The sequence below is a fragment of the Calonectris borealis genome, chromosome 1, assembly GCF_964195595.1.
Source record: "Calonectris borealis chromosome 1, bCalBor7.hap1.2, whole genome shotgun sequence".
Classification (NCBI taxonomy): Eukaryota; Metazoa; Chordata; class Aves; order Procellariiformes; family Procellariidae; genus Calonectris; species Calonectris borealis.
The window spans coordinates 137999840-138012455 of record NC_134312.1 but is presented as its reverse complement, the minus strand read 5'-3'; the positions used below and the strand labels follow the sequence as shown (position 1 = coordinate 138012455).

The window sequence follows — 12616 nt, the reverse complement described above, 5'->3', positions numbered from 1 at the left end:
AATTATACTACGCAAAAGCGTCACAAAGCGCAGATTGTGTATCTTTTAACATACAAGCAGAAATACACATCACTGCAGTATTGATACTTGGAAAAAAAAAACCAACCACCACAAGAAATCACACATTTCATTATCAGCCTGTGGTACTACATACATTTATGTGCAAACATATCTTATTCACACCACACTAAACAAGGCATATCCATTCAGGAAAAGAAGTTACAAGTCGCTGCAATACTGGAATCTATAGCCTACATCACAGGGTTCACTAAGATGAAAATAAAGTACAGGAAGCCAAGATTATCTCAGTGCTTTACAGACCATTACAAAAAGAAACGAAGAACAAAGGGAGAAAGAGCTAAATGCTAAGTATAAATCCTGCCTCTCTGGTTCCACAGCCATTTATACCTGCTAAGCTCTGCTGACTGCAGGACCTTCAGATCAGTCTATGATGTTTCACTGTTTCTTAAGTGGCAACCTGTGAACTACAATCTGGCATAGCTGCATTTGAAGAAAATACATCCTTGACTTTTGCTGTCGAAACCCCAACCAACCTAACAATACATATACATACATGAAATAAATAAACATTTGATATCCTCTGAATGAGCTACCGTTTCAAGGCTGAGAATTGTGGTCCATAGTCAACTTAATTTCAAATTTAGTTTAATGTATACATTCAACTGTTAAATGCTATTATCTGTTCTACCTTTTTGAGATGATGGGTGAATTCTCTTTGAATAATACGTCTTACACAAATGTGGTTCTCAACTTCTTTGAAGTCCATGGTCAGGTTAACTCTTTCCACAAAGCACCTAAAAGTAAAGCCACTGTGGGTAACAACTAAATACAGATGTAACGTCAAGAATGTCACGACATAACAAAAAAGTTTTAATAAACATACACTTTAAAGGGATGGTGTGCCATGTTCTTCCAACCTACCCTCTCTTCTACAGGATTCTACATCCTCCTCTCAGAAATATCAAAACCAAAGCAGCCTGAAAAAAATCTCTAGTTATTTGCAAAGCAGATTCACTGAGGAGTTATTTTGGATTGACACTAGCATCACATTTCCTTCTGTCATTCTATAGTCTACTGTATTTAATCACAATCAGTATTTATATTGCATAACTTCATACAGACCAGATAGCACGTCACAGCTCTGACATTATACTCAGTGTAGGCTGTTTCAATTTCTTCTCAGGATTACAATTCAGTCATCAAATGTAATATTAAATAAGATTTTAAGACAGTAGATGGCATCACTTCGTTATTTTTAACTGACTGACCATTTACTATGTAGCATAATCCATTTTTGAAGATTAGTAAACGGAGTTCTATGGACAGCATAGAAAAGTGACATTTCAAAAAAAAAAAAAAAGATATTACCATTTTACCTGTCTGGTTGCCTTGATCTGTATTGAGTTTCATATAGGCATCTTAAAAGAGCCCACTGTTTGCCACAGCTGTGGCTGCCCTTCTTTGATTCACCAGATACTGCTGAGCCCCCAAGGGAGCCTCCTACAAGCCGTCAGCTGAAGGCATTCGTATCTTCACTAGATCAGCAAGAGTAATGGCTGGCTTTCAGAAATCGGCAGATGTGACTACAGCTTAGTGGTAATTTATACTCTTTTCCCCTTTTGTTCCCACTGGGATCACTATTAGAGCTACATCACACCATCAGGCACAAATTCACAAAATATTTTGAACCACTATTAAAGGAGCTGCCCGTTCAACAATCAGAGCTAAAAAAAATGGTGAATGCTAGAAAAGCTCTTCAGGCCCGTTCAGCATCGTGTGGCAAATAACAGCCAGGATAAAAACAGACCTAGTTCTAAGCTTTGCGAGTGGCTGCAAAACAAGATCTGCTATTCAACCTTCTTTTTGTAATTTCTTTCTCCTTATATAACGCATATGGTGATGTGAAAAAAAGGCAGAAAGAGACATTTTCTTTGCATATTCGATGATACAAAAATTTGAAAAGGTAAACTATAAAAACAAAGGCATCTGTGCAGAGGCTCAAACTGCTGTACAGAAAATGGGAATTCAGAGAAGGCAACGTACCAAGTCATTTTTCTGATCCTTTTTCAGAAGAATAACAAAAACATTATGTTATACTCAGGGTATCTAGAAAGTGGTTGTCACAGTAGTTTGCAGGTGTTACAGTAAGAGTTTGTGATCAAAAAGGGTTTATTTTTCCAGGTGCTATTTGGTTAGAACAGATGCAAGAATGCAACGTGGGCATCTTGAGCTTAAGATGCCATCAGGGAGCAGCCGGCTGGACGTCCTTTAGCAGGCTGCGTGGCAAGGTTTGTAAATTCAAAGATGGTATGGTAGCCCATGGTGGAAACCTAGCCCAGAGGTGGCCCTGTGCTGGTTGGTCCCTGGTAGTGCCATTGCTAACTGACCCCTCCTGATCCACATACTATTCCACAGAGTGCAACGGAGAGCAACAGGAGAGTCACTTAAAACCTTGCGTGACAGAAATGCATGGGAAATGGGGAAAAGGCCATACAGAGAAGGGAATAAACCTGAGTACAGAAGAAACACTCTCCTCCTCGCCCACACACACAGCTCTGCTTTTCTTTACCCACTCTTAACTTTTTCTCTGGTCTTGCCTTTTTAAAAACTATTCAAAGAGCCATGTTGTATGTACCGTATGAACTCAGAGATGGCAGCCTTACAGGGTATTTAGCAACTCTTTGCAGGGTTGCTAACAGTTTATCCTTGCTTGACGGGTAAATGCAAATACCCACCAGCATGCATGCTTAGTATTTAGTGTGCATTTAATAGCAGCCAGGAGCCTGATCTGAACATCTTCTCTGTCTATATTATGAGATTTTCAATGAAAAATGAATTATGAAAACCAACAGGGCAAAGCAATTTGTGAAGAAGCTATAGATGTCTTCAGAAAAGAAAAAAATGACTACAGAGAATACTGAAAACAAACATTAGAACTAATGAAGAGGTTATAAAATCTTTTCATTTTACACCTTTGTAAAGACCTGTTTTCTCCCCCGATGTTCAGATCAGCACATTAGCAGCGCACTACCAAAGCATTCATCCTCCGTCTGCTCTCAGCCTAGGGAGGAAATAAGCTTTCTCAGCCACTCAGAGCATGTCGTTATACTTCTGAAAAGCAAACAGAGCTCGAAGAGCTGTGAGGATCAGAGGAGGGAAGAAGGGAAGGAGTCAATCTCTGACACAATGTATTACAGAACCATTCTCAAATGTTTTTTCTTTTTATGGAAGTCACCTTCTAAAGTGTTGGTTCTGTGTGCTTTAGACAATACCTTTTCCTTCCCCCAAGGGTTAATTTTTTTTCCAGCCTGCTAGTAATACAAATTGAATGTCATTCTTTTCTCCATAATAGAATGAATTGCACATACAAATCTAAGTAATACAAATTGAATGTCATCTTTTTCTCCATAATAGAATGAATTGCACATACAAATCTAACAACAATGTGAACCCAAACCAGGAGCACCATTACTAATGTAATGATAATTGGCATTTATCTCATTATAGCCATATGCTTTCTGCCGAGTCAGTTTTGAAATACATGCTAGTCTAAAAGGTATTAGACAGAAGATACAAGACTAAATTTCTAGAGGTCACTGAATAGACAGTAATGTTATCTGTAGTAAACATCACTACCATAATGAAAAGAATTATATGATACAGTTGCCTACAGTAGCACAGGTAAGCCTCAAGTGATCTTGCCCTGTCCTCTCTAACAGCTGCAGCTTAACAAGACAGACGATACGGACATAGAAACTACAAACCACAAAGCACTAACACGGGAGTTCTGTACTCAGTGTCACAAGTGATGTGGGGTAGACTTTAAATTTTAGGTGAAGCATACACATTTAAATATCAGACAATATTTTAACATTACTTAGAAGTCTAATATCACACACAGAGGTCTAGCAGGGCTTTCTAGAACAGAAGCAAGTCAGCTGCCCAAGCCCTATTGCGATCAGTAGTTATTAACTCAGCAGTCTGTTTAAACACTGTAAAATGCCACTGAGGACTTCTCATACATTTATGTGCCTAGGCATTTCCAAGGCCTCTAGATACACATGAACTGGAGCCCTTTAAATTTCCTCAATACTGAAGCCATTCTGCCCCACTGAATGAATTTTGTGGAAACTGAATCTCATAATCAAATAACTGAGTCTCATATAATGTAATATATATTATATTCTTTATGCAGAGACACACATACATAAACAGAGAAAAAACATTTTCTAAAATCATAGGGAAAGACATGCCTACATTATTTCACATTCAGCTACAGCAAGCTTTTGAGCTAACCTATGTACATAAAGCATTATATTCTCCCCAGCTTACTTCTGGCAGGGATAAACAGGTCTCCAGAGCTCCACTAGTTCCTACGACGAACCCCTACAGGATTCACTTCATGATTTGCCTTCCTAAACCTTCAAAATTATTTCCTTCCCAAATCCTCCTTCCCCCTTCTTCTGTACCATTCCTCCCAGCTAAATTCTGAATTTAAATAAACACTGAGAAGGGATGGTTTCTCAAGCGAGTAACAACCTACTTACACTTTTATCCCAATCTCAGCTGTCCTAGTTGGTTTGCAGACACCTGTGCAGCAATTGCCAACACACTGGCTATCTCCTCGCTTCCTTTAATAGGGTGCAACTCTGAAAACCTGAAAAATTGCCTCCTCCTTTCCGCCTTTTGCAGTGCTTTTAAACTGGTCGTGGGAGGAGCAGAAAGTCTCCCTATCTCCTCGTGTGAGAAAAAGCTAAAATTCCCATCAGAAGTGACTCACCGACATTAATCATATATACACCAGATTGAAAGGCACTCAGAACATGAAGACTGAATCCCTTCCTCAGTTAAGCAAATGAGAAGCAAATTGCTCAGCACTATCATATTATTTTAACTGCCAGATCGGTACAATTTTGCACAATAGAGCTGATGAATATAAATTTATTGTTTCTAGCACTGAACTCTTACAGAGAAGTGCTGCTGAATCTTTGGGAAGAAGAAACAGCTGAGTAACATGCAACTTCCTTTATTCTGAAATGAATAAGTATCAATGTAAAGATTTTTGTATATAAGACATTCGCTTCACTTGCCACCTGGTTCATGCATTAGAATAAATATCCTTATTGCTTAACCAAGCAGATACACATCAGAATCTTCAGTAACCAAATTACACTGCAGCTTGAAATACTGCAGCTTCTCTTTCCTTCTCACTGCGAATATTGTGAGTTTTTATTCAATAATACTAAATGCAAGTACAAAAACCCAAAGGGTACTGTTTAGATTCAAGACTACAGCTAAATATTGGGGGCGAGGGGGGTTGAAGAAAAAGAGAAAAATAGTAATATGAAAAAATCCTACCATCTCTGAATTGTGGCTTGAGAATGAGAGGATTTCTTTTCTTATTTAAAAAAAGACAACAAAGTCACATTTGGAAATATATACATCTGCAAAGCAGGGAATTTTCCCATTCATACTACATACGCAATACTGCTCTATGTTCTTCATAAAGTGGACTCAGGCTTTTTGCCTTTCTGATGTTTTTAGCTTTGCCTAATATTAACTATCCAGCTCCCACAGGACTATACACAGAATTACATATGAAGAATATTCTATTAGCCATAAAAACAACAGTATAATTATAAAAAGTGAACTACACTCCTCCTGTTTTTCAGGGAAGTATTCTAATGCCCAGGAACTAGATTATGATCTGTCACGGTCCTGTAAATTCAGGATAAATCAAGTGTTGCTCTAGCATTACCTCGGCATAAAAGAAATCAAGGCCTCGTTGCAATAAAGCGCTTGAGCTATTGCCAAGTTAACAATTTCTATTGGCATTTAATTATAGTCTGTTTCCTGAAGCTAAGGCACAGCTTTAGCATGAGCAGGGCTACTCTGAGCAAGAGACTTGTTCTGTTCAAATCAACACTCGTCTGACAAATAGTTTTAGTATGTAGCAATAGCAATGTGTGACACAGAAAACTGGACAAGGATGTAAATTTAGCTCCTCACTGCATGTTAAAGAACACCCAACCCAGAAATTATAACTACCACTATTAATAATAAAAATAGTTAAGTACACCCTACTTATGTTTTGCAAACGTAAGAGCAAACCAGTCAAATTTCCTTCCAGGTACATTTATAAATATGAGAGTCCGGGTCAAAAACTGGGATCTGCTATACTTTACACATTTCTACATCTCTAGAGGAAATGCTTGCATGACTTCAAAGCTTCAGTCTGTTCTAGTTCCTCAAGAGCTTGCTGCTTTGGATAGACTGCATGTGTTGCTTCTGGTGTTCCCCCTCCCAAATCTTAATAGTGAGTAAGCCTCCAGGAATGAGCCAAGTGATAATCTCGCTCTCTATGACATGGAGTATGGCTTTTTGTATAAATGTGCTGCCTCAGAATCAGGTTACAGAGATTCACTTTGTGAAGTTCTTTGAGGCGGATTGCTGATGAGCCCCCATCCTTTGAAAAAAATCCGTGGCTTGAATTGGTCATCCAAAAATTGAGGTACCCCAAACCACTATTCACTTCTGAGACACTTGGGTCTGCCTGTACCATCATTCAAGAAAACAAAAATCCAGAAAGTAGAATCTCAAACTGACCATGATGCCACATTTAAAGGGTCAGTAAATGTCAGTAAATTAAATTAAGTTAGCTAGTAAGAAAAGAGTTAAGTGGGAGCTACCCAGCAGGGTGGAGCGGCTACAGCATCCCGGTATAAACCCGATACCTTCTCTCCCTGTTGTATATGCACAGGAAGACAACCTTGCCCTAAAGGATGCTCACATCAACCTTTCAGCAAATATTAGCAGGAGCAGGGCCACACCCATTTGTTCTGCTTTCACACCTTGTTTATCAAAGTTTTTCTACTAATGTCTTAACTGGCAAAAAGGCTTGACAGAAGGAAAGCCTTTCCACGAGGGCTAAACAGAGCCCGACTCAGGTTCACAACTTTTCTCATGCAGTTCCTGAGGTATTTATTTTGCAGAGTCAGTCAGTACTTAGTAAAGCAAGAAAGACAGAAACGTTCTGATTTTTGGTGACTAGGCTTTTTCATATTATTTTTAACAGTCTTTTGACATGTTCGAAAAGAAGCACTCCACAGAAAGGGTTAGAGACACTGTAAGTTACAATTGTTCCTGAAGAATAAGTCCACGTCCTCTGGGTAAAGATTTTACGTAGTAAATAACAAGGAAGACTGGCGATAAAGTGGTCCCAATTGCTATTGATGGTCCCAATGCCACGTTATTATAGTGTAGTGTATAAAAGAGTGCAAGACCTCAAAAAGTCATATTAAAAATGTAGAAAAGTTCAGTCTAAGGAATATCAGTCTGGTTGTTAAAGAAGAGCCTATAAAGAGAAAATCGGAAGGTAAACCTTTGCTTCTTATTAGATTCTGAGAGCATAAAGAATGAATATGCTTGATTTTATTTTAAAAATCAACATCTATATCTCTTCTGTGCCGAGTATTAGAAATCAAGTGGGAATAATACCTCACATCATTTTGAGACTTGTGACAATTAAAAACAAATCAACTATGGTTAGTTTGTAAGCTAAGTTTGTAGCAACATATACAGCATATTGAATCCACAGAGCAGAGAGGGGACCAATCCACATTCGTGTGAAGTATCTAGCTCTCAATATTTGCTCCAATTTACACATGGGAAGACCAAGAGAAAAGATTTGTGTTAGATGCTTAACAGGGACTGTACATAGGTGTTTAAATTTAGGCCAGGAAAACTGCCCAGGCATCCGCAGCCCTTCTGGCATGATCAATGAAACCTCAGGCTAGTCAATCCTCCATAGCTCAGCCCTGTCACACCACCCTAAGGTCCACACAGCAGTGATTCAAAAGGGGGAAAGTTCAGAAGGTGGTCTCCCAGAGGTACATGTAAAAGCTTACAGGACAGAGGGATGACCATGGCTTTCATTCAAAAACACGGGAACAGGCTTTCTTTTATAGAAGAGCCTCATGGCCAGAACATTAAGCAGATGAAGGAGTACATTTCTGGAAAAAAAATAAAACAAAGAGAAAAAAAAATACAAAACCCAAACCAAACCCAAAAAACAACCACCACCACCAAAAAAACCCATTACCAACCAGTGCAGGTATAAGACAAATGAGGAGATCCCTGATTTTAGGCTATTCTCTAACCTAGTGGCTTGTAGCTTTTCCAAGAAACTGGAGTTTGAACCTCCTGTCAGGCCATGCTGGAGAACAGTGAACCTGAGTTTTCTGGGTCTTGCGCAGCCCTGTTGGGCACGCTGGCAGGTCTGTGTTCAGAAGAAGCACCTGCTTCTTCCTTTCCACTGCACAGTGAACTTAGGCACACACTCAAGGCTATAGTTTCCCCTCCAGAAAAAGCCAAGTGTACCAAAAGCCTGTTTCGACTTTGCAGCTTGACGCTTCCCTCCCTGTTTTAATTTAGCCACAAGGAAATGGTTTAAGGTCAGAAAGGAGCCATTTGTAGAGGCAGGAATAGAAGTCCACCACCGCGCTCAGATGCGGACCGCACCCTGCTACGCATTGTGCGAGTGTGAGTGCATCGTTAAGGCCTGGGGCTTAATCCTCTCTCTTCTCCAGATGCTCTACAGCAACTGTTGTGAGACAGGCTGGAAAGCTGTACGAAGCTTTTCATGCTAAATTTCAAGTACGTTTCTGTACTCTTATGACTAATTCCTCTTTCTTGTCTGTTTAGAAACATACTGAGGTAACATACGCTATAAATAAAACTAATGTCTTTGAAGAAGGCCTCAGATGCCCAGGAAGTCCTTTGCAGTTTGTGGTTCAGCCTGTTTCCTCTCGAGTTTAATCTGACACATTGGCTTGTAAGATCTGTGTGGTGCTTCAGATCTTTTCAATTAATCTTACTAAGACCAATTTCCCTCCCATTTAGACTAAATGGGAGTTTTCATCCATGCTATCTGGACCTTTTCATTGATCAGAGAACAAGTCCTAAACTGACAACGTATTACTATGGGGAAAATAGAAAGGGGATGATCTGAATATGGATAACCAGAAATAACAAGGTTATCTAAATAGAGAACTCAAATGAAATCTGGGTCTCTTGGAGTCAAAAGGAAGATTTTGTCTTTCACACTTATTATTCATTTCTAGCCTCGTTACGCACACCGAAATACATGCTTGCCTTTGTTTCTACTTAACAGTACAAGGGTCTCAGAAAATTACGTTGGCAAATAGGAATAACGACCAGTCTTGACTCTAGCATAACATGAAAGAAACAAAAGAAGGATCATGAAGAATTGTAGAAGCAAGTGTTGAATGCCTGAAGGGAACAATTCACAGGAAGTTAATGAGTACCCAGTATGAGATTGAGTAGGAAAGCAACAGAGTCAGAGACCTATGGAGGAAAAGCAGAAAATGTAAACAAGGAGACCAAAAAATGAAATAGGGTGTCAACAAAGAGAAAGAAATATTGAAGGCATTAGAAAATGAGGAGAATTGAAATGAGCAATCAGATGCAGGAATGCAGAAAAGAAAAAAAAAAGGCCAAAAAGAGTAATGAATAATTTAAAACAAAAAAAAGTACTATTGAAAAAGAATGACAACGTGCTATACAAAACTTAGCAGCCTGTCACATTTTAATTATCTTTTCAACTACTAACTAGGCCTTCTCATTGATTCAATGAAATGACAAACTTTCAAGAGTTTTAATGTTACTTTCCCCCTGCCATCATGATCTGCTCATCACAGCAGAGAACCAGAATCCCATCAAAGAGCAGAATGGGACATTTGCTGCAAGATAATCTCTGCCCCTAATACTACAGGAACCCTCAGTAAACGTCTATCCTAAATGAAGAACATGGCAGAAATTTCAATTACATCAGTGGAGTAGGATTTTGCATGTGTTCATGACAAATAAGCTCTGAGAAAGCAACCTATCTAAAACGGAAATGATCTTTAATTTTTTTTTTTGTAGTGTTGATCAGAATAATTACTTCTCCAACCATATGAGCATCAAAGAGAACACAAGCGGCAGGCATTAGCAGGCACACAGCCACATGATGCACAGCAGTGGTACCTGCGCGTGACCATACCAAATTACACACATACTCATTTGACACATCTCCATTTCTTCCTCCCAGCTCTCCGGACTGATTTCCTTTTAATCAAATAAGAGACAGAAAGACGCTGGTTGGCCCAGAGCCAGCGTTATCACCTCTGCGCCACCTTCTCCCCCTCCTCTCTGAGGAGCAGCATTGGGACACAGGCAGAGTAAGAGGAAAGCCAGGCATTTTCCCCACAGCCTCAAAAGCAGCAGCAGTGGTTAGAGCAGGACAAAGCTGTTCCAGTTAGTGCTGGAAACTAATGCCTATACCAAACTGCAAAGGAAGATACCTGGAGCTTTGCCTCTGCTCCTTTAGGGACAGTACACGGAGCATGTTGTTATTTACAACCTACAGAGAAAAGCTATTTGCACTCCTTTCACTTACGATGGCTTTCAACTACGTGTGTTAAATCTTAAAAAGATATAAATGAAGGTGCACTGGTCATGGGAACGTTAACTCATTTTTGTATTACTGCTTTTGCTAAAATTACTTCAACAGGTACTTTATTCATTTCAGACAGAGCCTTAAGTCTTTTTGCTCAAACTCAGTGGGAACATTTGTGCAATACACGCCACAGTGAAATCATGTGCATTAAAAATTGGCCCGCTGTCAGCCATGAGCCTTTGATGAGATTCAATATATAGACAGTAGTGCTTACTCTGGAGCAACCTGGGAAGGCATCCTTTATCTCTTATTTTAATTTTAGTGCTTAAGACTAATTCTTTCAATAATTCTTAATGCTTAATTAAGAAAGACGACAGTGGGCATAATCTCTTTTAGAGAATCCAGTACTAAATATAAATGCCATTTCAGAACAGGTGTTGTTACAGATTAGGTATAATTAATACTATATTGAAAATGGACAAAATTAAATTAAATTGATATTGTATATCTAGGGAACTCTGATAAAGTAAAAACTCTTGTTCACAGCTCTGTGAGAATAGAAGGTTTTCGGTACATTGCAGCAGCGCACAAAATGCACTAGAGCAAACAGAAAGATTAATTGCTGTACTCTAAAAAAGCTAAGTCTGAAAGAGACATGCATCGACTTCTGTGCTCACGGTCACTAAAAGGCAAGGACAGACTTTACAGAGCAAAATTGGGTTTGAATCTGTAGTAAAAATGCTCAGAGTACCTGACGTTTTGCTGGAAACGAGAGAAAAGTTCAAAGGCAAGCAAACTTCCATTTTTGCAATGGAGAAGGCGGCAGTGAGAAAATTAATCTTGTGCATTAATCTTAGCATTCCTCACAAGTGACTCAGGCCTGCAGAAGAAAACATTCCCACTATCTGGTTAGAAAACATCACGTTTCCCACATGGAAGGGAGGAGAGGAGCCCGAGCAGTGCTGGTTTTATTACTTTCACCCTGATGAATCTGTTTGCAGACCCTTCAGCTGTTCAGAGTCCCAAACTGCTAAGGAAAATGGTTTCCATTTACCAACAAAAATTAAACTAGCCCTCACATGTATAATAAGCTTGAGTCAGAGCATTCCTAAACAATTATTTAACGATTTATAATTTATTATAATAGTCCTTGGTAAAAGCATTTTAGAACCACAAGCAGCAGCAAAGTAGATGAGATGCTAGTAACTCCATAGCAATACGCATTTACACACTTAAGAGCTATAAAAATATACTTTACGTGGTGACAAGCGTAAAAAAAGTCCATCCAGCAATGAAGAGCAGGAAATACCCTTGGTGAGCTGGAGGAGTGAGAGAGCTCAGAAAGCCACTTGCAGCACCTGAAACCCCGCTGTTTCTTGTGCCCGAGCCAAAGGGCTCCTTTTTTCAGGGAACGCCCGGTGCTGTCGGAAGCGCTGACCGCACGCAGTTCTCATTCACCTCGGTAAAAGCCATTGTAGTTACCAACTGGGAAAAAATATATTTCAAGGCTCAGGTTTGCAAAAGGGACAGTCAGTCCTGATGCTTCACTCTTAAGCCCTCAATGCTTGCAACAGAAGGAAGAGCGTCCCGCTGGGAAGCACAAGAAGTAAGGGGAGTTACAACCGACCTCTTTCACAACCGCCGGCGTGCTGAGTAAGCAGCTGCTCCAGCCAGCCCCTAAGAAGCAGCAGATGTGGGTGTCCCAACTTACATTACTTCAGAGCGCTGAATGACTACACCCGTCATCCAGGAGAGGCTTGTATCACGCCAGCTCTCAACCCGCTCACCCTCCTCGGGATACGAGTGCCAACATGGAAATTGCAACACGTCGGAGAGCGAGCAGGAGGCCGGTTATGCCAGAGGCGGGTGCCCAGGGTGCCTGCCCCGGGGGGCGAGGTGTTCCTCAGCATCACCACCTCGCACCCGCATCCCCCGAGTCTCACAGGAGACTCCAGGTGGATCTGAAGATAGGATCAGCAGGACAAGCAACTGAGCACTGAAAGCTAATTTACCATCTTCATAAAACACATATGGGACAGCAAGGCAGAAGACTCAAAAATGCCTCCTGTAGAAGCAGGTAAAAAACCCCACAGCTTAACCACTCGCAAAACAAGAAGGAGTCGATATGAAACAATT

The 12616-nt window shown here is 40.0% G+C and overlaps 1 protein-coding gene across 3 annotated transcripts in view; it reads right to left on the bottom strand.

The window, feature by feature from the left end:
- Window positions 1-12616, bottom strand: part of ARHGAP6 (Rho GTPase activating protein 6) — a 335923-nt gene that overhangs the window by 122488 nt on the left and 200819 nt on the right. The window contains exons 1-2 of one of the 3 annotated variants that reach the window (XM_075176323.1): window positions 4569-4848; window positions 710-815 (exon numbers count right to left, since the gene is read on the bottom strand). The exons of the other annotated variants lie outside the window; for them this stretch is intronic. Of the exons in view, the coding sequence (XP_075032424.1) occupies window positions 710-787 (78 nt within the window). The 5' untranslated portion in view covers window positions 788-815; window positions 4569-4848. Of the gene's footprint in view, window positions 1-709; window positions 816-4568; window positions 4849-12616 lie in introns of those variants that run through there. 3 annotated transcript variants of the gene reach the window in all.